This window comes from Solea senegalensis, linkage group LG3 (assembly GCF_019176455.1).
Source record: "Solea senegalensis isolate Sse05_10M linkage group LG3, IFAPA_SoseM_1, whole genome shotgun sequence".
NCBI lineage: Eukaryota > Metazoa > Chordata > Actinopteri > Pleuronectiformes > Soleidae > Solea > Solea senegalensis.
In genome coordinates this window covers 33,048,379-33,075,390 of record NC_058023.1, presented here as the reverse complement: position 1 = coordinate 33,075,390, position 27,012 = coordinate 33,048,379, and the positions used below count along the sequence as shown (strand labels likewise).

The window sequence follows — 27,012 nt, the reverse complement described above, 5'->3', positions numbered from 1 at the left end:
CACGACGGAAGGGAAAAGGGAAAGAATGTTTCTTCAACGCTTTCTTTTGTGCTTTTGTGGAAGCGGCGACGTGACGTTGAGTTCTGTGGTTTTGTTTGGTCGAAGGTTCAGGATCCTCCGAGGTTTCAGTCCGTGAGGTGTCGCGTTGTTAACACCCCGCCCCCCAACCGGCTCGTCTTCTTTCTCTGACGCAGAACGTCTGTGTGCGTCTGTCGGATATTAAACGACTTCTTCCGTCAGAGCTTTTTTTAACGAGGTCATGAAATAAGAGACGTCAGCGTCTTCAAAATCCTTTAAAAACACAAGAGCAACTCAACGTGTTTTACAGAAAATTTCTACTAAAACTTTTAGACCTTTTGTTATTTTGCTCTATTTAAAAAAAAATAATAATAATTGTAATTCAGTCGTTTGTTTGATTTATGTTGTGTAAAGTGTTCATTTTATTCAGGACACAATTACACATTTTTTTTTTAAATGAATCTATTTTATTTATATTATAATTGGGTTTTGCGCAAACTTTTTACTGTTTTCTAATTTTGTTTTTACGTAAAACACATTGCGTTGCTCTTGTGTATAAAACGTGGTGATTAAATAAAATCAGATAAATTAAAATGACTGATGAAAACGTGGTTCATGACTTTAAAATAAAAATGAATAAGTGATTGGTTTTCAGAAACTGTTCAAAGCAATTTCTTAGAATAAAATGTTAAATAATGCTCGAAACAAACTTTATTTTGGAGAATTACAGCGTCTTCTTTGAGCCGAACACATGCTAATAGTTATTTATTATCTGAAACTGGTTAAGGTTATTTATTAACTTTTACAGCAGCAGCGATTTATTTGTGAGTTTATTGTCAATTCCAGCGACAATTGTCATATTTTTTCAGAATAAAAGCTCTGAATTCTGGATGAAATTGATGTTTTTGTGAAGATTAAACAAATATTTAATAATGAATGAGTTAATCACAACTCAACATGCAAACAAACATGGAGCGGGAACACGACTGATTCAAGCTGCTCTGGTTTTTCCGTCTATTTGAATAAAAACATGGAAAATGACAAAAATTATGCTTATTGATTTTTTTTTACGTTTACTTCAGGTTCAGATTAAACAGACTCTGGTTCTTGTTCTAGATCTGGTTCTGGTTTCACTGATACTGAGATTAAAATAATCTGTTGTTTTTAGTTTGAGGTGAAGAAAATAATCCAATAAAAAAGATTTCACTAATCTGAAGAATTATCAGAATTATTATAATTTTACTAGATTTATAATCACATTTATATAAAGTTTTTTTTAGTTCTTACAATCTTTTTTTTTCTCTTTAATTCATAACTGGCTACTTTATCATAAATGTTTCATCCTCGAAGTTTGTTAAATTCAAATTCTTTGTGTTTTATTGTTAATGCGCTCATTTTTCACTGATCTAACAAAATCTCTCTGTGATGCTAACTTTAAGATAGAATTTTGATTCCAGCTGTTAGCTAATAGTGACTGCTGCTGTTAGCTAGCAGTCACTGCTTCAGATTGAGTTTTGAAGCTAGCTGTTAGCTGGCAATGATGGCTTCAGGTGGAGTTTTGATGCTAGCCCACAGTGACTTGCTGCAGTTAGATATCAGTAACTGCTTCAGGTGGAGTTTTGATGCTAGCTGTTATCAAACAGTGGCTGCTAGCTAACTCTCAGCTTTTGTCGTTTAAATTTCATCTTTACGTTTCCACGGCAAAAGAATCAGAAATAAAAAGTTTGTGTAAAAAGATAAAAACGAGCTGAAGAAGCGGTCGCGTCGGTCGTTCTGACTTCATCTGTGAAGCTAGCGGTGCGATAGCATGAGCAGTCTGCAGTCGCTCCACTTGTGCTGGCCAACGGCGCCTTTAGCCGAGGGCGGGGCTCGGAGGTTTGCGCAGCCACTGGTAGAACTGCCGCCGGTGGAGGCGGTGCCAGCGCACATTGCCCTCGACGATCTCTAGTGCTCGTGGCAAAGCAGGCCCCGCCCCCACACCGCTTGATTGGATGAAGTCTTTTAACTAAGGACAGAAGGAGCAAGGGAAGGAAGGAGGGAGGAAGGAAGAAAAAGGAGACGACAGATAAGTTAGAATATGTGTGTAGAAATAAATGAAACAGTGCCCCCCAGAGGTTAAAGAGATTACTGCAAACCATGATGGCGCTCCGATAAAGTTTGATAAACGTTCAACATGAAGGGAAAATGATGTTTTCAAAGCACGAATGTCCTCGAAAAGACAAGAAAATTTGATATTTTATTGGTTTCATACATGGGCGTGGCAACAGCGCCCCCAACTGGAGGTCGTAATTATTAAAAAGTTGCATCGATTTTGACGAAACGTGGTAAGTCTGTTGCCCTCATTCTAAAATGACTCCTTGGATATTTTTTGATTTTTTTTTTGACGAAACAGGAAGTCGGCAACGTTGGATTTCCTGTGGCATTTTCGTCAATTAACGAACACGTTTGAGGCATTTAGGAAAAACGGATTCTCATAAAACTTGGCACACAAAATTCAAAAAATGAACCTTTCTGTTTGATACCTCACTGAGGCTTGGGCGTGGCACACTGGCTCCACAGCGCCACCATCCTGAGGACCGTTTCCAGCTTGAATAACAGGTGTCTCCATACTTTTGTCCGTGAAGTGAGTTTTTACTCTCGTACAGAGCGTTGAGAAAATGAGACTATAACGAGGTCTGAAGCTCAGAGGAAACCAAAGGTTCCTTGATGTTTTCGAGCGAAAGAGACTTTTAATGACAAATAAATGAAAACTCTCTGCAGGGAAGTGTCTGTTAAACGCTTGAAAAATGAAGAGAAGCTTCAGTTTTTCGAGGTTCACAATTAGACGACGTGAAGTTTCTCGAGGAATCAAAGCGAAACGTCGGTAATTAAAAGAAAAGGTGGGAGAAACGGCCGCTTTTATGCTCACAGTGAAGTTAGCGTTTGGTGAGAGGGTGACAGATTCACTGGAGCGCAGCACAAAGTTCATCCCCTTCACCTCCCTTTCATGTGGTTCATGTCGTTAACTCTCCTCCTCTCCTCTCCATGACTCACACATTTCTCCTCTAAAAGCACATTTTATTTTGTCATGAAAACCAAACAAAAAGACTCATCATTCTTTGGGTTTGATGAGTTTCTCTTTTGTCCGTGGTTTAATTCACTCACTGACACGTCGCCCACACAGAGGCCGCGCTTTTGTCGTCGCGTCAACAAGAGAAGAAGAAAAATGTTTCTGTTTTTCCCCGGAAAATGTTCATCATATTCAAATGTTTGCAGAAAATAAACGTGTGGAGTCGTGTTCCACCTCTTACTTTCTCCTCCTGTTTCTCTTCTGTGGGAAATGATTCCACTAAAATGAAAAGTGTACGAACAGAAAAACCAGGTTAGCATGTTGCTGTTAGCATGCTGTGTTAGTGTGTTGTTGTAGCATGTTGATGTTACCATATTGGTATTAGCATGTCGGCGATAGTGTGTAGTTGTAACCATGGTGTTGTTAGCATGTTGATGATACCATATTGGTATTAGCATGTCGGCGTTAGTGTGTAGTTGTAACCATGGTGTTGTTAGCATGTTGATGTTACCATATTGGTGTTGGCATGTCGGCGTTACTGTGTTGTTGTAACCATGGTGTTGTTAGCATGTCAGTGTTAGTGTGTTCATGTTAGCATATTAGTATTAGCATATCAGTGTTAATGTGTTGTTGTAACCATGGTGTTGTTAGCATGTTGGTGTTAGTGTTCATGTTAGCATATTAGTATTAGCATGTTAGTGTGTTCATGTTAGCATATTAGTATTAGCATGTTAGTGTGTTCATGTTAGCATATTAGTATTAGCATGTTAGTGTGTTCATGTTAGCATATTAGTATTAGCGTGTCGGTGTTAGTGTGCTCATGTTAGCATGTTGGTGATAGTGTGTTGTTGTAACCATGGTGTTGTTAGCATGTCAGTGTTAGTGTTCATGTTAGCATGTCAGTATTAGCATGTTGGTTTTAGCATGCCGGGGTGACGGCAGTTCAGTGGTAGAGCGAGTCGTCTCTCGATTCAAAGGTTGTGGGTTTGATTCCCGGCCCTGCTAGTCTACATGCTGATGCGTCGTTGGGCAACATAACCCCATGTTGCTCCTGATGGCTGTGCCGGATGAAAGTGTGAGTGAATGGATGAATGGGTGAATGGCAAAACAGTAGCGTAAAGCAGCTTTGAGTGGTCATCAAGACTAGAAAAGTGCTATATAAAACCAGCCCATTTACCATGTTGTTGTTAGCATGTTGGTGTTAGCGTGTTTACCTCGTTGAGTTCTTGTTCCGTGTTCAGAAACTCGGTGACTCCACTGATGAGTTTTGAATTCATGAACAAAGCTTCACCGTATCTGAGATGGAAATAAAACGCATGTTTCACTTCCTCTGCTGCCATCTGGCTTTATTATTTGATGTATTTTCAGTATTTGTCTTATTTGTATTATCTCTCACCGCGCGTTGAGAATGTCCCACTTCTCTCTGAAGTATCTCCAGGCCAGGTTTCGACCCTGAGGGTTTCTGCCCACGTGGATGATGACGTCGATCACATCCTGCTCCGGGACCAGGTCAGAGGTCAGCGACAGGTTCAGTAACCTGGGAGACACAGACAGGTTTAAGTTAAATTGAGTTCTTTTAATTACATACCTAAATAATAGTTTTATATTTTTTATTCCATATGGGTTATATAAAAGATATTCTTGCCATATTTTATTTAAAACAACATATTTTTTCCAGTCTTTATTTTCTACAAAACAAACCACTGACATAAAAACACACAGACACAAACTATTTAATCTGTAATTAATGTGTTGAGTGTAATTTGATATTTACTGAGGAACGTTTTTAAACAAAGATACTGATGTTCTCTCGCACGCACACACTTCACCTTCATCTTTCTTTATTTTCTGTTTCCATCTTTTTTTTATGGACACTCCAGAGTGTATTACGTGTGTCCTTGAGTGTGTGAGTGTGTGTGTGAGAGTGTGTGTGTGTGTGTGTGTGTGCGCGTGCTGGTTGTTTGTAACTGCCGTCTTTTCATTAAACCCCAAAAATCAATTTCTCTCTTTTCCCACAATCCCTCTGTGCTGAAACCATTTCCTGTGTGACCAATCACTGAGTGTGTGTGTGTGTGTGTGCGTGTGTGTGCGTGCGTGCGTGCGTGCGTGTGTGTGTGTGTGTGATAGCTGCTATCTGAACATGCAGTACCAGCTCTCTGATTGCAGAACAGTTTTCTGTGGCTAAAAAATCAATACCTCACTCACACACACACTCACGTTTATTTGTTTGTGTGTTTGTTTGTATGCTAATGTGTTCAAATTCCTGCTGACGTCCAACAATGAAAACATGAGTCAGCAAAAAATAGAAACACGTTTTTTTCTCCCCTCTTTTTGAAGTAAAGAGGGTTTTTTATTTATTAGATTTTAATTCTGTTGTCTTCTCTGTTTCCACCAGGAGGAGGCGCTGCAGACCAAACAAAAGAGTTTTGCCGACACATGATGATAACACACGTGTGTTTGCAGCTCGTTTCACTGCCACCTAGTGGCCAAAAATAATCGATTACTGCTGCCTAACTCCTTAATATTTCAACAAGGTTTTACGAGTTGAGGAGAATTCGCTAAACCTTTATTTTTTATTATCATATCAGCTCTCTCTTGTGTTAGCATTAGCTGTTGCTAATCTTTGTCATTGTTGTCGTCTTCTTTACTTTTTTTTCATTCTGTCTCTGTTTCTGTGAATGTTTACATTTGAATGTATATTTTTTTTCAAATAAAACAGTTAACCCACGGCTAACTCAAGCTAACCCATAGCTAACTCAAAGCTAACTCACAGCTAACATTCATGGTGTGTTTCTCACAGCGCCACACACAGCATTTCTTAGTCATTGCGTGTGGATGAATACAAAACCTTTTTAAAAAAGACAAACATCAAAAGTAAAGTTCTGATTGTAATTTGAATATTTCATTAAATTAGGTTCGATTAGATTTTTCCTCTTTTAGCTGATTTTGCAGTTCGTTAATTGATAAAAAATAAAGAACTACGATATTTGTGAAAGCATTAGCATGTCTTACAGCATTCTGTTTTATACACAGGCCTGTAAATATTATTAATAATCATAATAATAACAACAATATATATATCTTCACCTGTTGAGGAGGAACGTGTTGTCGGAGCACGTCAGCGCCTCCAGCAGGATCTTCTTCTCGGACACGGCGCTGGACGAGTGGAACTTCATCCAGATGAACTCCCACACGTCCTCGTCCATGAGACTGACGCCGGTGCAGTAAACGATGTCTCTGATGTTCGGAGGAATTCTGCAGAAAAAACAACAACAAACAAACATAAGTTCAACTGCCGCTCATGACGTAAAAAACTGCATTGACCGGATAAAAGTACATTTATAAAAATGCACAGTCATGATTGGTTAGCATGTTGGAAGTGGATAAAACCTCACAGCGAACCAGACTGTACTTTTGTGGACGTAGCAAAAGTCAGCGAGACGCAAAACGAGACAAGCCTAAGTCTAATTTAAGGGAAGTTAATAAGTGTAAGATAGAGCAGAGCAGCAGAGACGAGACGTGACTCTGAGTGTGAACCGGGAAAAGTAATAAAGCTGAACACACTGATAAGTCACGTCTGCAGGATTAACGACCACGTTCTCTGGAAGCTAAGAGAGAAAAATCCAGACTTCATTATGGATTTACTTTAAAAAAAAAAGAAGAGAGAAAACAAGCTGAGTCATGACTCAGACGCTTGTGTACAGAGGTGAGTGTTCACAGTTACTGTATGTGGCAACGCACGAGCGGCACGTTTGCAAACCGCTCACTCTCCCACACCAAAGTCCATACAGAAAACCAGTGATTTCAGCTCACAGCGACACAGGAGCTGCTGGTCTGCTGCTGCCTCGTGTGGTCACTTTGTGTCACTGATGTAAATCGGAACGATGGATTTTAAAATCCGAATTAAAACATTTGAACTGAGTGATGGAGGAGAAGTGGATCAACAGCTTATGTGTGTGTGTGTGATGTTAAAATCACTGATTTTCTCTATGGGCTTTGGTGTTCAGTTAGAAAAGGCACACGCACGCACGCACGCACACACACACACACACACACACACGCTCTATGCCCCAGCTGGTCACTGACCTAAATCAAAGTACACAGCATTGTGTGTGTGTGTGTGTGTGTGTGTGACCTGGATTATCACTAAACCAAAACTAAAAACTTTCATCACAATACAGTGAAGCTCAGCGGACTGAGAAATGACAGCATATACATTGACTTATCACAGTGTGTGTGTGTGTCAGTGTGTGTTCATCATGAACATCACTCATCGACCTGGGAAATCACTTTAGAGATGCTCCACTTAAGAGACACACACGCGCACGCACACACACACATTATTGCTGACTGTGGCGTTAAAGTTAGACAGCATCTGACAAACGTGTGTGCGTGTGTGTGTGTGTGTTTTTAATCAGATTACATGAGGTCTGATCATTGATCATGTTCTAACATCACTGTTGTGTCTCTGCAGCCGCTGCAGTTATTTCTAATAGAAATAACAGTCGTAATGTTTCTCTGCAGAATATAAACCAGTGTGTGTGTGTGTGTGTGTGTGTGTGTGTGTAAACCTCCAGATGTTTCACGTCCCATTAACTATCACACTCACTCTGAGCGAGTGTGTGTTTGAACAGTGTGAGGATGTTTTATGTTCTTCACCTCCTCCTCCCTCCCTCTCTCTCTCTCTCTCACTGACAGTGGAAGTCTCTCGACCATCCGTCTGTCTGTACATTAGTGTAAATGAAGACTTTCTCGTGCAGACACACTTCAAACATCAGCTCAGGTGAAATGTAACGCCTTTTATTTTTCTCCAATCTGGGATGCAGTTTTTCTGTTTCTATTTTAAAATACACAGTAAAAAAAAAACCTGATATTACACTAAATTAAATTATTTCTCAGTCACGTCGACCATTCTGATTTATTATATGCATATATACTGTACACATGTCTGAATATGTGACATTATATATGTAAAAACAGCAGCAACTACAACAACCTCAACATTAGCAGCAACGACAACCTCAACGTTAGCAGTAAAGACAACCCCAACCTTAGCAGCAACAATCTCAATATTAGCAGCAACAACAACATCAACGTTAGCAGCAACAACCTCAACTTTAGCAGCAGTAACGCACAACCCCAACGTTAGCAGCAACAACCTTAACGTTAGAAGCAACATCAACGCTAGCAGCAAATAACCTCAACTTTAGCAGTAACGACAACCCCAGCTGCTAGCAGCAACAACCTCAACAAGAAGCAACAACCTCAATGTTAGCAGCAACAATCTCAATATTAGCAGCATCAACCTAAATGTTAGCAGCTACAACCTCAACGTTAGTGGCAACAACCTCAACATTATCAGCAACAACCTCAACATTATCAGAAACAACATCAACGCTAGCAGCAACAACCTCAACTTTAGCAGTAACGACAACCCCAACGTTAGCAGCAACAACCTTAACGTTAGAAGCAACAATCTCAATATTAGCAGCATCAACCTAAATGTTAGCAGCTACAACTGCAAAGTTAGCGGCAACAACCTCAATGTTAGCAGCAACGACCTCAACGTTAGCAGCAACAACCTCAATAACAATCATGCTGTTGTCCACATCCACCTCATGGTGGCGCTGAAGGCAAAGCTGAGCAACAACAGCAACATTTACACCAGTTTTCATGAGATATTTGAGTGTGGACTGAAGCTTCACCTTCACCAAACCTTCACTAAACCACGTCTGTGACGACGTCTTTCACACGGGACACGTTTAAAAATCCCAGCAGAGACAAAGAGTGGACAGAGCGCCGGGTTAATGGAGGCCTGGCGGCTCTTTGTGGTCCAGGAACCTCCCACCAGGATAATCCAGCCGCGACCGGAGCCATGAACTGAGATTAATTTAAAAGCTGATGGTTTTTGATCCATTAAGTTGCTTCATTTACAATGAAACCTCAGTGGGACGTGATGAATATTCCAGAGGGACGAAGGCGCTGAGACATTAGCTGCTCTTTGCAGTTAATTACACTCATTGTTCTGGAGGCGGATTTGTTTTAGTCGCAGTGGTTTTTACAGCAGGTGCTGGATTTTTTGGGGTTTTTATTGTTTTTTGTTTCATGTGCAGGATCTGATCGGTGTTTTTCAGTCACCTGTGGAGAAAAACACGCACTTTTACACAAAGAAAACAAACGTACGCACAATTAACCACATGACATTTAAGAAATGTCACAAAACACATGATTAATTATGTAAATTTTCTCTGCCTGTGGTGTTTAAGTACAGTCGGAAATATCGGACCCTGTTAATCAGGGGTCAGCAACGGGTGGTTCGTGGACCAAAACTGGCCCCAGTGATGATTTTAAATAATAATAATAATGATGATAATAAGTCAGAAGTCTAATTTTTAAAAAGTCAGAACTCTAATTTAAAAAAAAGTGTATTTTAACAAATGAACGGATGAATCACATCGATCATTGCGATCAATAATGTGACAACAGTAGTTATTTATAGCAGACTGTGCTGTGAGCGCCCCCTGTGGTGAGAAGCAACAAGCGACACAAACTCTAAACAAAATACTCATGTTCACGTCTTTATGTGACTCACTCTCCCACACCAAAGCCCATAGAGAAAACCAGTGATTTTAACATCACAGCACAATGGAGCTATTCATCCACTGCTGCTTCCATCACTAAGTTCAAATGTCTTATTTTGTCACTTCGGCTTTTAAAATAATACATTTGGATTTATTTCAGTGACACAAAGTGACCACACGAGGCAGCAGTAGACCAGCAGCTCCTGTGTCATTCTGAGCTTAAATCACTGATTTTCTCTATGGGGTTTGGTGTGGGAGAGTGAGTGGTTCTCGTGACGAGTTTCTTTGCAATCAGACTGTGAGACACACCGCCCCCTGGTGGAATCAATCTGTTCATGTGTGTGTGTGTGTGTGTTGTCACCTGTTCTTGTTGCTGGAGATCCAGTCAGAGATGTAGGCGACGGCCTGACGGTGGCACTGTTTGTTCCCGAAGCTGCACGCGAGCATGATGAGCTCCCGCTGCAGCTCCCTGTGGACACGACACTTTGTGAGGACCAAAAAACGCACACAGACAAGTGTGTGTGTAGTGTGTGTGTGTGTGTGTGTGTTCGTACTCAGTCTGGTAGGACGCCTGCAGGACGCTGCCCTCGCTGCCCGGACCGTTTGTCGGCCATCCCATCTGATGATACCTCGCAGCAACCTGCTTTAACACGTAGTCCTGTTCACACACACACACACACACACACACAGGTTCAGTGTTCATTGATTGATTGATTGATTGATTGATTGATTAGCTGACTGATGTTTACACTGAACAGGCTGTATTCCTCTGTGCGGTCCAGCAGTTTGTCCAGCTGGTAGAGCGCTCGGCTGGCGGCGTGCCACGGCAGGAAGGACGTCTCCTCCGGCAGGTAGCCAATCAGCTGCAAGGGAATGCCCTGTGGGAGGTACCCAGCCCTGAGAGAGAGAGGGGGAGGGATATTACAATTATATAAAAAACACTCAGTCAGGAACGTCTGTTACTTCACTCTATCGTCTTTTTCATTCTTTATTGTTATCGGAGCAGAGTGCAGGAGACAGAGTGCATTCTGGGACCTGAATCCAATTTAAAGGCCGATCCTACAGTAGATTTGACCTTTAACCCTCAGGTGTGGGTCTGCGTGAGAATAAACTCCTTCATAAACACATGAAGACAAACCCCGGCCTCCAAAATGCCACAAGAGCTCGGGCTCTGGCCCCGGGTTCATGAATATTAATGAGCCTAACATTAACATTCATGATGTCACTCACCTGCGTTGACCTTCAGCCCCGCCCACACACACGCACGCACACACACACCTAATGAATATTGATTGAGTGGTCGAGCAAACACGGGGGAGGTGATTTTAGTCTGATTGGATCCGAGTCTAATTATCGGCGACCGATGAGGAAGTTATGACACACACACACACACACACACACACACACACTCACACACACACTCACACACACACACACACACACACACACACACACTAAGAACACGTTCATGTCTTTATCTCACTGTGAGACAGACTTTTCCAACAGGAAACTGAAGTTTGTAAACCACTCACTCTGCCACACCAAAGCCCACAGAGAAAACCAGTGATTTTAACGTCACAGCACACAGGAGTTGTTGATCCACTGCTGCCTCCATCACTAAGTTCAAACGTCTTATTTTATACAATTCGGCTTTTATCCTTTGTTCAGATTGACTTCAGTGACACAAAGTGACCACACGAGGCAGCAGAGGACCAGCAGATCCTGTGTCCCCGCGAGCTAAAATCACTGATTTTCTCTATGGGCTTTGGTGTGGGAGAGTGAGCTGATGTATTGAACAGTGAATGAAATAGAGACTGAGTTATGGATGAGATGTGATCTAAATCCTGAGGATTAGCTCAGCTGAAGTGTCTTTGGTGTTTGACTGACGACCACATTTAAATTAATCTCTTGGAGCTCAGACTCCGTGAGTCTCTGAGCAGTCGGCGGAGAAATGCGACACCAACCGCCGCATTTCCATAATCTCCCTCGCGTCCAACGTCCACACTTCCACCTCCAGTCCCATCATGCACCTGGGCCTCGGGGGGCATTACCATAATCCTCGCGGCCTGCAGAGACTTCCTGTTTACAGCTCTCAGAGCCACAGACGGGACTAAACACACAGAGAAGTGACGAGGACCTGGTCGTCATGGCAACAGCATACAGCAATTGATCTTCTTCTGTTGTTCAGCAGTTTTTTTTCCCACTTTTCCCACAAACACCATCAATCACGTGGTTGTCCGACATCGTCCACAACAATGTGGAACAAACACATCGTCACGTCGTGTTCATTTTCTGCTTCTGTGTTAAACAAAATACTCGGCGTTCTCACACAGAATTCAGCGTTCAGACAGAAACGTCTTCAAGGACCAAGAATGAACGGCATAGTTCAGAACATTCAGGAGACGCTTCACAAAAGACTCCAGGTCGATTAAACTGACGGTATCTTAAGAACATGCTCAGCGCTTCTTCAAGTGGGGACTGACATTTGTGTCACTTTGTAAAACAACAAAGGCCGGACCCGGGACCGCCGAGACCAGGGCGATGACACGACACCCTTTAAATTGTACAAGTGTGTTGTTTCACACTGTGTCTCAAATGACGCGTGCTACCTGCGGGGGGCGCTAACAGGGCTGTAAAAAAAAGCACAAAAAAACCCTCCACTGAGCTCATTAACTCGTTAACGTCGTTAAAGGCCAGTTAATTGTTTGTCCATCATCCATTAGTGAGGCTCACTGGGGAGCTAACGAGGAGGGGACTGCTGCGGTCGCCTGCACGCACGCACACACACACACGCACACACACACACACACAGAAACGACATCCATCACTGTTTAAACACACATTCAGAGAGACACAGTCATTACTACAAAAAAGGATGTATATACGTATATATATGTATATATATATACACACATATGAATTACTCTGTCGGTTGAACAGGAAACAAAAGGAGGCGGAGCAAAGCTGAAATCAAAGATTGAAGATCTGTCAAAGTGTAATGAATTCACTGATCAGAAAAACGCTGAAATGACATTTTTGTTCGGAGCAGAAAACAAAAAGAAGCTTTTGTCGAGTTTATGAAATCAGCCGGAGCTGCAGATTCTCCTCCTCCTCCTCCTGGGTCTCAACAGATCCAGAACCAGGTTTATGAACTCAGTCACAGAAACATCTGTGTTTTCATCACACTCATGAATTCATCCAGTGACAGAAAACAAACCACGAGTCGCTGTCGCTGCGGAAACAAGAGTCATGTGACTCTCTGACAGCTCAGTCACTGTCGCCATTTTACCTCGTCTGTGTTTGTCCGTTTGCAGTCTCGTTTAAAGTACCTTAAAGTACAAGGATGTTTCCAGAAGATGACTTTGGGAGAAGGGGAAGTCACTGAATCTGCAGATTTAGATGAACAGCGTGGTGTCATCTGCATACGTGATGATTCTCAGTTTTTGATCTTCCACTTTTTCAACATGTCATTGTTTTACAGTTTAAATTCAACCTTGTCAGTTTCATTTGTTTGACTTTCTCCATTGAACAGACACCACATCCCATAATCAGAGCAGTGACACCATGGCACATTACTTTTTAAACAGCGTGGTGTCGTCTGCATACGTGATGATCTCCCTCAGTGTTTCTCTCTTTGATCTTCAAACGCTTCAAGAAAACATCCCACGGTGAAAACCATGACACGGCAGTATTTCTTTATTTGTGACATACAAACCAAAAATGTAACTTCAGAACTCTTGACGCGGGTCACAGCTGATCACTGGAATAATAATCATGACTTTATTGTTGTACTATAATGCCTTTATTCTCAAAAGATTCAAAAACTAAATCTTTAGTTTGGCTCTAATTCTCTGTCGTAGTTTTCTGACTTGAAAAACTTCACCTGATATTTTTCAGGACGGCTGAGGCGAGCTTCATCGTCCTGAAACATCTGTTTCCACATCTGGGATTAGAGGATGTTCAGCCGAACATATGACGACTGACGTGTTATCCTACGTTATATGTATATATATATATATATATATGTGTATATGTATATATGTAGATGATTTTTATGGGCTCATGTTCACGTTTTTATCTCAACACTCCAGATGTTCTACGACTGCGTCGACCTCTAAACAATCCCCCGATCCTCCTGAGACTGAGTGTGCAGCAGATGCTCCTGCCTGCCTGATGGAGGTGAACTTTGACCCCCGCGCCATCGTTTTAGTCGTCCTTCGTGTCTGAGTCGACTCATCGCGTCATTGAGGAGAATCGTTTACAGTAAAAACTTGGCGTTTAAAACACAGAATAATCCTGAATGTTTGGTTGTCTTTCAAGCGTCAGTGAAACAAAGATAAAAACACAAAGCTGCTTCTAATTCTACAAAGGTTTATAGTAGAGGACGGTTAAGGGAACAAAGTACAAATACTTACTGTACTTAAGTAGAAAATTCACATATCTGTACCTTCCTTTGTTATTCATATTTCTAGCAACTTGTACTTGTACACTCCACTATATTATCTCTAACTCTCTTTGTTACGACCAAGTACAATCAGAAGAAGAGTTGATATTATGGTCTGTATAGACCGTTTCTAGTCTTGATGAGCTGCTTTATGGGTTAAGTGTCTTTGCTCAAGGACACATATAGACGAGCAGAGCCAGGAATTGAACCCACAACCGTCCCATTGAAAGACAACTGGCCCTACCACTGAGCACTTTTACTTTTACTTCTAACTTTAAATTCATTTTATATCAGAAAATTTACTTTTGATAATTAAGTACAGTAAATGTCATAAACTTTCAGACTTTTAGATATAAAAATACATTCTCTTCAGATTCTCAACTACTACTACAAGACAGTTTATTCCACTCGTCTAAGACTTTATTTTGAAGGTTGAAGATGAAAGAGACAAACAGAGGATCATCACGTATGCAAACGACACCACGCTCTTCCCTTACATGTGCAGTTTAAACGGCTGCGCGAGATGATGTCACTGTTGTGGCAATTTGAATCGAAGGTCAAACAAATAAGTTTGATTTTGAAGCTGAAGCTTGTCGTAACAAATTCGCAGTTTAATGACGACATAAAAACACGTCTATTCCCTTTGTCGCCTTGATGTTCCTGTTGTTTTCTTCGGTTCTTTACTTAGACGAGACCGAAAATGTCTTCCACTCGTCGCCGACTTTGTTCCAACGCAGTTACTGCTCCCTGAAACATTCTTTTTGAGCGCACAAAGTGTTCAGATGAAGGAACTCATCATCATCAGCTCTGTGTTTCCAAAACTTTGAGTATGTCAACGCTCACAACTCATCAACCCACAGCGTCGAACAGAGGATGACAGCACAGCTGTCTCTGGCTGAGGCTCATTCAGCGTGACAGAAAACAGATGGCTGAGAGAGCGAGATACAGAAGAAAGAACGGGGGGATTGAGTTATAAGGCTGGTGTCAGAGTAGATTTTGGTTACAGTGTTCTAAAAGCTCCAGGCTGAAAACGTCACAGTGAGAAACGACTCACTCCTCCTCCTCTGCGGCTGCAGCGGCGCTGATCGTCATTCATCACTGACTTTGTCTTCACAGAGTTCTTTCACAGGCAGTGGAGTCTGAACGCAGCGTCACGGACAGGATTCTCGGAACAGTTCATGGTTCCTGATCTCATTTCTATATATGTGGGACTACAAATGTTGCATATCATCACTGAGTTCCAACAGGTTTTTGATTCAGATTGAAAAAGGCTTGATTGGATATTGATTCCATTGGGGATATCCCACTGTGACGTCACCCACTGGTTTGTTTAGTCCCATTCTAAAAACTTTCATTTAGTCATTTGTCCAACGATGTCTTGGTTTTTTTGAAAACCAGAACTTTCCCGATACGATCTTTGACTTTTTCACCGTAAGAACACGTCCACTGAACGTTCACCAAACCCTGCAAAACTACATGTATTTGGATCGTACCAACTGTCAACCACGCTATAAATGTCAGCTTGGCTCAAATGACAGTATCTTGGTCTCGTTGCTGCTTTAAATAAAACAAATCGTCCCGACCTTTTGCTTTTTTTAAGTGCGTCAAAAATACAAGATTCAATGGTCGGTTCCATTTTATTCCCCCCGCAGAGGAATAGGAATAGTCTGTTAAATGTGCTGTGGAGGAGACACGGTGCGGGAGTGTTGTCTGATTAAACAAAAAAACAAAGAGGTGTAATTTAAGAGCAGATAAAGTCTCTTCTCTTCCACTGGTAATTGAAAAAAAGGCAGGCACCAAATGTTCTTCCTGAAGAGTAGCGTTTGTGTTTTATGTTGAGGATTAATGTCATTTTCTGCTCTGTCGCGCTTTGTTCACTGAACACGAGAAAAACAAACAATATTAAAAACAACTTGGAGAACTTTCGTTATGAAGCGGGTATATTATTGGATGCTCTGTGGTCATCTGTTTGTCTGTTGGTGTCATGGTTACAGAGAACACAGCACTTAGATAAACAAATCCTCTGATTTATGTTGAACGTGACTCTAATTGGAACCATCGTCGAACGCCATAAGTTCTACCCAAGAAGATCTGGAAACCGCGACCGAGCACCAGTGACAATGAGTATATGAATCCATGTTCAGCGTCGACTCAGGATCTAAAGGTCACATTTACACCTGAGCTCCTGCCGCACAGGGAAACACAGAGAACCCTTTCAAACCGGCAGGTTCTGGTTCCACAAACCTAACTTTGAGCAAGGCGTGTTCAAGCGGAACCTGAAAAGTTGGTTCTCAGCAGGAACAAAAAAAAATTTGGTTCTCAGAGGTTTTCTTCCACCAAATGTGTAGTAACCTCATCCCACTTTGGTCCCTCTTAAGCTTGTGGTATACTTCCGGGTCGTACATCGTGGACCCTGGAACTCGCGCGGCAGGGTCCTGTAGTATCCCACTTCACCATCAGGTGGTGGTACAAGTCTGGACGCCGGGAATAGGACGCATTCCAACCAAGGAAGAAGAGAACAACGCTACAGTTCCCTTGGACACGTCTGGTTTGAGCGGCTCAGGGGAGTCAGGTGTCCACAGGTTCGAGGATCTCCAGGTCGAGGCTCGGATGGCTATTGTTGGCGACTACTTTTTCTGTTGTTGAAATGTTTTTTTCTGCTTATGAGTGGGGCGGGGCTTAGTTCGCCCATTGCACACGCAACGCGGATGTATCGCAGGGCCATGCAATTGGTGTGAACTAGGGCTGATTCCCCAGAAAGCACTGAGGTTCTGAGACTCCCAAACGGAGCCAGAACCGCGTCCGTGTAAAAGCACAAACAAACAGCATGTTAAAACCACGGACAAAGAGCAAAAACAAGTGTTTTTTTGGGACGATTTCCAGTTTGACTGAAGCCGCCGTCACTTTCAGAATAAACTAAAGCCAAAAAAAAAGACAAACTTCACAGAGAAAGAGTGAGGAGAGAAGAAGAAAAGCTTCTGCTGCGAGGCGACAGTCATAATCCCCGAGCCACTTATAAGCTGCACTTATCATCGCGGCTGTGGAATCCACTGCTGACAAAGCTCCATCCACAGGCCTCCAGTATGAATATGAATGTGTGTCTGAGCGGGAATTTACATACACAATATAAACCTCTGACTCTGGGACAACCGTCTTGTTGATTCTGCTGAATAGATGATGACGATTCAAAAGTTGGCATCTGAGGTGGGGGTGGGGGGCGCGTGTCATCAGTTCCCCACACCAAACAATTAAAAGCAAACACAAACAGACACAACGGATCCGCCTCATCGAGCGTCCAGATGTCTCACTTACGACAAACTAATCAGAGAGAAAGGACACGGCGTCCACCGTTTCAGGACACCCCGTCTCGCTGACGGACCATTTCCTGCCAAAACATCTAAAACAAACGTTTCACTCTCGTTTGGTCAAATAAAGAGGACGTTACGCATCCATTTGTCCCCACAATGTGTCCTCTGTCCCCTGCTGCCAGTTTCATAGAGGCCCCGTTGCATTTCCAACATGTGTCTCATCAACAGGATCTTCAACCGCCCTTTAGCAACACAGCTAAAACAGAACTTACCTGGCCAGGTTGAACGCGTCATCAATAAGCCCCGCCCTGTTTCCCACTGAGATGATCTGAAAGAGACAGAAAGAGTTTGAGTGGAAAGTCAAAAACAGACAAACAAACAAAAACAAACAAACAAACCTGTGGGTTGCCGTGAAGCTGCTGAATCAGCAGTTTCCAGTTCTGGAGGTCGTAGTTCACGCGGAAGTAGCCCGTTTGGTTTACGTTGCCGAGCAACCAGGTGTTGTCGCCCATCAGCGCAATCCTGTGCGTCTCTGAGACGAAAACGGAAGGAGGAGACACAGTTTAAGCCGGGGAAGATGATCGCGTATGCAGACGACTCCATGCTCGTCGTTACTCACACAATGTTTCATATTCAGCTTGATTTTAAGGGCAGGATTTTACTTGACTTTATTTTACAGTAGCTTAGCATCACTTTCATCGTGGAAATGTCGCTAATGTCAACATTGATGTTAGAATTACAGTCATGGAGAAAGACTTCAAGGAAACTTGTAACATTTTCGTATCGTAATCAACTTCTTATTTATGAAGAACTGGCTTTCGGAACGCATTTATATACGTTTATTTTTAAAACAGGTCTCAGTCTCAAAACTTGCGAAAAAAGATGACAAAGATGTCAAAGACGAATGCAAGTGCTCCACGTCTTCTAACCCTTGTAAATGGAAGTGAATAGTACAGATATGTTAAAAAGGTGAATAGACAAAATATGTTTATATAATTTATAATAATTTAATCCTGATTATAAAGAGGGTTTAAATCATTAAATCATAAATCGAGGTCGACTGATGTGGGTTTGCTGTTTATTCTTGTCCAAAGTGTAAGTTTCTCATACTTGGTTTTCAAAATAAAAGTCAAATGCAGATGTTAGCTTGTTGATTAGCCGTGTTACTGACGGAGATGGCTTGGCAATTCAACTAGCTGGTGTTAGCTTGTTCATTAGCCATGCTACAGATACAGGTGTTAGCGCGTAACTTTATACATAGCATAGCGTGGCTATTTAACTAGCTCATGTTACCTCGTTGATTAGCCATGCTACCACCGCAGATAGCATGGCTATTTAACTAGTCATGGTAGCTCTTTAATTAGCAATGCTACCACCACAGATAGGTTTTAGCACCACAGGGTCAGGGTCAGGGTCTGTGTTAGTACCCGTCCTGTTGTTGATCCAGATGAGACTCTGCAAAGAGGTGGTGGACATGTTTCCCACGGCGACCGTTAGCGGGACCTGCCATCGTAAACTACAGAGAGAGAGAGAGAGAGAGAGTGATGTCACTGCGATGCTGTACAAGTAGATTGACTTTTATTGCCTCAGTTATCAGATAAAGAGACATTAGAAACACAGAGAGAGAGAGACACCCACAGTGTTATAGAGAGAGAGTGAGTGAGTGAAGGCAGTAAACATCAGTCACGTAAAGAGTCTCCGAGGTTAACGTGTGAATGTGGTGAATGTCACGTCTTCACTGTGTGACTCGTTTTTAACAAAGCGTTGATTAACATTAAAGATTTTTACTCATTTTTATTCTTTCAAAATTTAAAGGACGGCAAATGTAGAGAAAGTGAGAATTTAAATAAACAAACTTAACACAACCTTTCAAAGTAAAAGTATGTATGGTTTGTCCAAAGTCTAAGTTTCTGTTTGTCCACATGAAAACAAATCACTCAGAATTCAAAATAAAAGTCTTGTTTCTTTTCGTCCAAAGTTGAAGTTTCTAACCCTTGGTTTTCAAAATAAAATACACTGTTGGCGTTTGTCCAAAATCCTAATTTCTGTTTATCCACACTAAAAAACAACAAAATAAAACTCTCCGCCTGTCCACATTAAAATACAACAGCTGTGCACCTTTCAAAGTAAAAGACTCAGTTTGTGATTGTCCACTCTAAAACTCAAACATTCAGTTTGTGGATGAGATTTCTGTTAATCCACACTAAATCAAACCCCTTGATTTTCAAAATACATGTCAAAGTGTATGTTTGGCCAAATTAAATCACAACAACTGCACAGTTTTCAAAATAAAAGTATATATATATCCACATTAAAAAACTGCAACCATGCAGTTTTCAAAGTAAAAGTCTCAAATTATGTTCATCCACACTCGAACACAACATCGTCGTTGTATAAAAGACATCGTCAGAATAAAAGACCAAAACATGTCCTTGTCGTTGACAAAATAAAAGTCTCGGTTTCAGACCATCCACACTAAAACATAACCATGCAGCTCTGCATTTTTCACAATACAATATTGGAGCCGCAGCATTTACACAAATCTGTAAAAGCAGAACACACACACACACACACACTAATGACCCGACTGAATGAGCTTTTACAGGGAATTTAGTTCAAACAAAAACCTTCAGAGTTGTTTCTAATTAAATTAATTCATATTTTAATTAAAGTGGATTTTAATTACAGAGCGCAAACAATCAGCTTTACACACAACAGCTTATTAATTAGCCTGTGTGTGTGTGTGTGTGTGTGTGTGTGAGAGAGGTCAGGGTCATTGTAACACAATCAGTCAGAGAACGACCCATTTGCCGAGCCAATAATAGCCGTTTGTCGCCGCGGGCAACACTCTATCAATAGCACTGCCCGGCAACTGAATATTTAATATGATATTTATAACAATGTGATTGACAGGAAGTCACATACACACACAGCAGAATGTGTTCATTAATATTTGATTGAGATGAAGAATGTTTATTTTAGTCGTGTGTGTGTCTGTGTGTTGAGGATTTATTCAACACACACACACACACACACACACACACACACAGCGGACGCCCTCACATTGACCTCAAATGAAAATATTACGTTACATAAAAACATTTATAGAATAAATTTAATGCATTCAAATAATATTTATTTTCTATTTTCCAGGCTGTTGATTCTCTTCTTTCCTCCTGAAAAGGTGACACAGTGAAATGAATGAATGAACGGCGGTGAGGTGAATTCATAAATAATTTTTTCATTTAACTTGTTACATCAGACAGAAAAATGGTTCCACCTGCTCTATTCTTTACCTGTCAGAGTCTTTTTCTGCCCGTCACCACGACGACGAGCCGTGGTGCGTTTAAGGCTGATTTATTTTCAATTTTATTAGCTCAAACTCACCTGTCGCCTGCTTTTTTTCGTCTGATCTTTAACATGTCGACTTAAAATCTGACGATGGGTCGAGACAGTTTATGACATTTTTAAAATAGACCTGCATTTTATAATTTTACTGACTTATGAATTCATTAAAAAAAAAACTTCTCAATCTTTTGTTTCACTTGGTAAAAATCGGCCGTCACACTTTTGTTAAATATGAATAAGTAAAAATATAATATTAATTATCCTGACTTTAGCCTCGATGGCTAATTAGCTTGGTGATTTGCCATGCTAATGATGCAGATAGTATAGCGATTTACAGGCTCATATCAGCGCAATAATTAGCCGTGCTGCTGACAAAGGTCATTCAGTCAGATGTGTCGTTACCAAATTAGCAAAAAGCTATGAGAGTTAGCGGCAGTGAAATAAACACGTTAGGTTTGCTTGTGAAGGAGATAGCATGGCTAATTAATGAGTTACCATGAGCTAGTTACCTAGCCATGCTATATGCGATGGTATCATGGCTAATATACGAGTTAACATGAGCTATAACCATGTTATCTCTGTCGGTAGCTAATTAATGAGCTAACATGCAGCAATCCGATGCAGAATCGCGTTACATCTTAAATTATTATTTAGAATTTTTTATTGTCATTGACATTTATTTTATTTTACTGTTTACTGAAGTTTGTGTTTGTCACCGTTTGACTCCTGTGTGTTTTTTTGCAATAGTCAACAGTGTGTAACAGTGTGTAACAGTGAGGGACACTGAGCATGTGAACGCAGCATCAAACAGCAAACGCTCATTTAATCCAGCGCCACAGTCAGCCGAGAACACGCTGCGGCTAAAAGCACCACCACAACAACAACAACAACAACAACAACAACAACAACAACAACAACTCTTATCTGACAAGAGTCGAGTGAACGCGTCGATGCGGCAGAGCGAACCTGAACCAAACTCACGGGACCAAACAAGAGCGAGAGAAAGAAAAAAAGAGAGAAAGAAAGAAAGAAAGAAGCATCCACTTCACCTCACGCTGAACGACTTTCAGCTGACAACGAGTGAGTGAACGCAGAGAGAAAGTGAAAGAAAAGTTTCAGTGACGGACGAGCAGGTCAGAGGTCAGAGGTGTGAAACTGAAACTCGACAAAAAGAAAAGAAAAAGAACAACAGGTGAGAAAAGGAGAGGGGGAGAAAAGAGCGAGTGAAATATTGATGGAGGAGAAAGTGGGTCGATGAAACGGCGGCGAGAATAAACTCCCGAGGTTGTGAAAAGAACGTGAATAAAACATCGGGCGAATCAAATATGGATGAAATCTGATGAAAAGCTAGAAAAAACGCTTTCTCAGCGCGACGCGCCGCCAGCGCAGACTCAGGGAGCGGGAAAACGGAGGTGATGACATCACAGCCTGATCCCTCAGGTGACAGGAAGTCACCGGGTGGAAGAGGAGGAGGGAGGAAACAGGAAGGCGGAGAGGGAAGGAAGAGAAGGAAACAATAACTAGGAGGACGAGGAGGAAGCAAGAAGAGGGTCGGGAGAGGGAGGAGATAGCAAGAGGAGGAAGAAGAGGAAACAGGAAGGTAGTAGGAAGCAGAAGAGAGTACGAGGAGGAAACAAGAAGGAGCAGAAGGAAGCAGAGGAGGCGGAGAAAACAGGACAAAGAGGAGGAAGCAAGAGGAAGAGTAAGAAGGACAAGGAAACAAGGAAGAGAAGAAAGAAAACAGGAAACCGTCTCTGAACTCACCACAGTCTAAACAAGTTCTAAAGGTCAAAGTTCACAGAGCTTCCTTTTTTTCCCCCCACACTGACCTGTCATTGTTGCTGTTCCTCACTTCCTGTCCGTACAGGAAGTGCTCCTGGCTGATGGTGATGTAACGCGTCGGCAGCTGCTCCGATTGGTTCTTGCTGATGGTGACGACGGGGTAACCCATCTGAAGAGTCCACCTGTCCATCATCTCGCCGATGTCAATGTCCCGCCCCTCTGAGCGCATGGCCTACACAACAACAAATAAACAAACAAACAAACAAACACGATCAGTGACTGGTTTACATCATTAACGAGGTCAATAACTGACTGATAACCTGGTGATCAGCGGTTAATCAATACTCTGTTAGAGTGGACGTTAACTCATTAAAGAGCAGCGAGTCCAATCAAAGCAACGACCAGATAAACCAGCCTGGCACCCGTGTTGCCGTGGCAACAAGACCCCCAAGTCTTAACGAGTGTCTTAACGAGTGTCTCCCCGGTCTTCATTAGAGAAATTTGTTTAAATAATTAAACGGCGAGTCGATCTGGTCTGTGTCAACCTCTCTGAGGAGGAGGAGGAGCGGTCGTAGTCGTTCAGGGTGAACTGATGAGCGGATGAACGGGTGAGGGTGAGTGTTACCTGGGACAGTTTCCTCCACAGGTCGTCTCGCGCCGCGTTGCCGTACATGTGACTCAGCAGATAATCCTGAAAATGAAACGGAAGAAAACACGTCAGTCCTCAGAACCTGAACGCCTCAGGCTACAACTACCATCATGCATTGCATCTTACGGGCGTGGACACGTTTGAAAAGTGAAACAATAAAAGTATGGAGTAGCGAAGACAAGTGGACAAAACCTGTGGCAAACTAATCAAATTGTGTTAATCCTGCAACACAAATGTCGTAAACATGTGGAAAGTTTGTCACATAACGTTAAAAAAAGCCGGGGATTGTTTACGATATCGCGATACATCAAAAATGTAGTCATTGAGTGAGACTGGGGGCGAGAAAGCAAGAGGGCGGGGCCAAAACACGAGCTGAAAATATAATAATATTATAAAGAAATAGTCACTTAAAGATGAAGCTGTTTGTCGCACTTTACTATGAACATGAACATTAGCTTAGCATTAATTTAGAAAACCAGTTAACAAGCTAGTTTAGAAAGAGAGATAGATGCCAGTTAACTAGCTAGTTTAGATAGCTAGAGAGATAGTTGCCAGTTAACTAGCTAGTTTAGATATATAGAGATAGTTGCCAGTTAACTAGCTGGTTTAGATATATAGAGAGATAGTTGCCAGTTAACTAGCTAGTTTAGATATATGGAGATATAGTTAATTAACTAACTAGTTTAGATAGCTAGAGAGATAGTTGCCAGTTAACTAGCTGGTTTAGATAGCTAGAGAGATAGTTGCCAGTTAACTAACTAGTTTAGATATATAGAGAGATAGTTGCCAGTTAACTAGCTAGTTTAGATATATGGAGATATAGTTGCCAATTAACTAACTAGTTTAGATAGCTAGAGAGATAGTTGACAGTTAACTAGCTAGTTTAGATATATAGAGATAATTGCCAGTTAACTAGCTAGTTTAGATATATGGAGATATAGTTGCCACTTAACTAACTAGTTTAGATAGCTAGAGAGATAGTTGACAGTTAACTAGCTAGTTTAGATATATATAGAGATAGATGACAATTAACTAACTAGTTTAGATAGCTAGAGAGATAGATGCATAGAACAACTATTTATCAGTGAAAATAAAAAGACTATCAGAGATGATTAATCTGACTGTGATTACATTTAATCCCAGAGTGTGTGTGTGTGTGTGTGTGTGTGTGTTTGAGTGACAGTGGCGCAGCTTAAACATAATGACGTGTCAGTGACAGGAAAAAGCAGCAGGAGACCAGAGTTCTATGACTCTTCTACGAGGCTTTAGACCTGATCCTCCGTCCTCACACCTCAACACTCACACACACACACACTCTGTGAGCTAATGAACAGAGAGAGGGGAGAGGGAGAAAGAGAGGGGAGAGGGAGGAGAGAGAGAGCTAATTGCATAGTTCAAACAGAGGCTGAGGTGAGGAGACTATCATTCCACAATAAGAAGAAAAAGTAAAATAATAAAAACCTGTGACGTGTGTGTGTGTGTGTGTGTGTGTGTCTAGAGTTTGATCGTAAAGAAAAAAAACCTCAGCAGAGAATCAAAGAGAGAGAGAGTGAGAGAGAGAGAGAGAGAGAGAGAGAGAGAGAGAGAGAGAGAGAGAGAGTGTGTGTGAAGGTTGATAAGAAAAGAAGAAACTCTTTATTGGAACAAGATGACGTGTGATAACAAGTGTGTGTGTGTGGTTATCTCTGCTCATGTCACTCACACACACACACACACACACACACACACACACACACACACACACACTGATCCTGAGTGTAATCCACACACAAACTGTTTTCACGGATAACAAACGTGTTGTCAGATGTTAGTGAGATAATAAATCCATTAACAGACATTTGTTATCAGCATGTGTGTGTGTGTGTGAAGGTTACACACACACACACACACACACACACTGTGATATCACTGAGTCTTTTCACTCTCCAGAGGACGATGACGACATGAACCCCTGATAGCGACTCCTTTAAGCTCTCACGTAAACACGCGGTGGATCAGCGGTACGCGCAGCTGCCTCAGGAAAGAATTCAAACGGGTGACGTTAGAAATCCAGCGAGACAACGGCGCCTCCATTCAAACTGAGCTCTGTCAGTAAACCTGTGGAGTCGCCCCCTGGTGGCCGACTGATCCTCACATCACACCTTGTAATATACAGTCTGTAAAAGTTATTCCTCTCGGTATCTATTTAAAACTCTACTTTCTTATGTTTACCTGTGATTACCACCTTCAAACTGTAGAGGGCAGCACATGCAACCTGCCCACATTTAGTATTACTATGAATAGAGTAAGGGTTTGCCCCAATACACTGGTATAAGATATCTCCCACACCCGCAACTCTCCCACACCAAAGCCCATAGAGAAAATCAGTGATTTTAACATCACTGCACACAGGAGTCGTTGATCCACTGCTGCCTCCATCACCAAGTTCAAATGTCTTATTTAGTCAATTCGGGTTTTAAAATACTTCATTTGGATTTACCCCAGTGACACAAAGTGACCACACGAGGCAGCAGCAGACCAGCAGCTCCTGTGTCCCCATGAGCTAAAATCACTGGTTTTCTCTATGGGCTTTGGTGTGGGGAGAGTGACAGGTTTACAAACTTGTGTCCTGATGATTTTTCAGTCAGGAAAGGAAGTGAAAACATTAATTTGCATTCATGTTTTTCTTTTTGGGAGGGGAGGGGGCTCTTCTCCACTCACAGACGATCAAACTGCTGCTCTCCTGATTAGAGAGTAGAAACACTGCAGGATGAGATTACACTTTATTTTTGTGCAGAAAGAAGGTGTGAAGAGTGAAACTAACACACACACACACACACACGCACGCACACACACACATACACACGTACACACGCACACACACTCTGCTACATCAGCAATGTTTTTATATAGACTCAGTGAGTTCCAGGTCACTGACAGTTTGTACAAAAAACCCAGGACACGCTGTGCTTACTGTCTGTGTGTGTGTGTGTGTGTGTGTATTTAACACACTTCACGTCACATGATCAAATAAATCAGACTTTTATTTCCCCGTTTTTATGGATAAATGATGTTTTGTGGCTGTGAAAATAAGGTCTTTTAAATTTAGCTGAATTGATGCTAGTTTTCTTTCCACACGTTACGATTTACGAACTTTATGAAGCCATTTTTCCAGCAAATATTGCAAAGACATATGAGATATTTTCGTTTTTTTTTTTTCTACTGAATTGCACATATTTAAAATGACCAAATCAGCTACGATGGAAATATCTGCCTTTACTTTCTCATGCAGTGATTCCATGAGCACGGGTCGCCAGCCCCTGTTGGGCGCTGCAGGTACTGCAGGTCAGCAGTAATGGGTTCATATTTGTATTGATGTTGTAATGTTTTTTCTGTGTTTTTATTTTTTATTATGTTGCTTTTAGTTTGTTTAATTTGGCAGAAATTAATGATTAAAAAATGGATTTACTTATGACTTTTCATGTTTATGCTGCGGTTCCATTCACATCGGAGGCCTCAAACTCGCAGCCTTCCGATCAATTTCATGATCGGAGCTTCATTTAAAACTGTTATAATGAGTTATTTCTGTATGTGATTTCTTTTAGTAAAACATACATTTTACATGACAAATAACGCTACATATTTCCATATCAACACAGACACTTTTATTTAAAGATTCTGTGAGATAAATATTTCTATATTATGATATGATTGAGTAGTTGCTTTTTCCCTCTCCACTGTCTCTGAACAAAACCCAAAAAACTCAGGAATCAATGACTTTTAAATTTAACCTTGGCAGCTTTAGAAACTGTTTTCTTTTCTTAGTGAAACTGCAGCAGCTTTTCATCACATGA

At 41.5% G+C, this 27,012-nt stretch overlaps 1 protein-coding gene across 1 annotated transcript in view; it reads right to left on the bottom strand.

The window, feature by feature from the left end:
* LOC122766794 (thyrotropin-releasing hormone-degrading ectoenzyme-like) overlaps window positions 1-27,012 on the bottom strand; it is a 94,374-nt gene that overhangs the window by 698 nt on the left and 66,664 nt on the right. Inside the window, exons 9-20 of the mRNA XM_044021961.1 lie at window positions 23,156-23,221; window positions 22,578-22,762; window positions 18,828-18,916; window positions 17,799-17,932; window positions 17,673-17,728; window positions 10,398-10,545; window positions 10,203-10,306; window positions 10,010-10,117; window positions 6,155-6,322; window positions 4,464-4,604; window positions 4,282-4,363; window positions 1-2,023 (exon numbers count right to left, since the gene is read on the bottom strand). The exon at window positions 1-2,023 is cut by the window's left edge and continues 698 nt beyond it. Coding sequence (XP_043877896.1) covers window positions 1,871-2,023; window positions 4,282-4,363; window positions 4,464-4,604; window positions 6,155-6,322; window positions 10,010-10,117; window positions 10,203-10,306; window positions 10,398-10,545; window positions 17,673-17,728; window positions 17,799-17,932; window positions 18,828-18,916; window positions 22,578-22,762; window positions 23,156-23,221 — 1,434 coding nt within the window. The 3' untranslated portion in view covers window positions 1-1,870. The remainder of the gene's footprint in view (window positions 2,024-4,281; window positions 4,364-4,463; window positions 4,605-6,154; window positions 6,323-10,009; window positions 10,118-10,202; window positions 10,307-10,397; window positions 10,546-17,672; window positions 17,729-17,798; window positions 17,933-18,827; window positions 18,917-22,577; window positions 22,763-23,155; window positions 23,222-27,012) is intronic.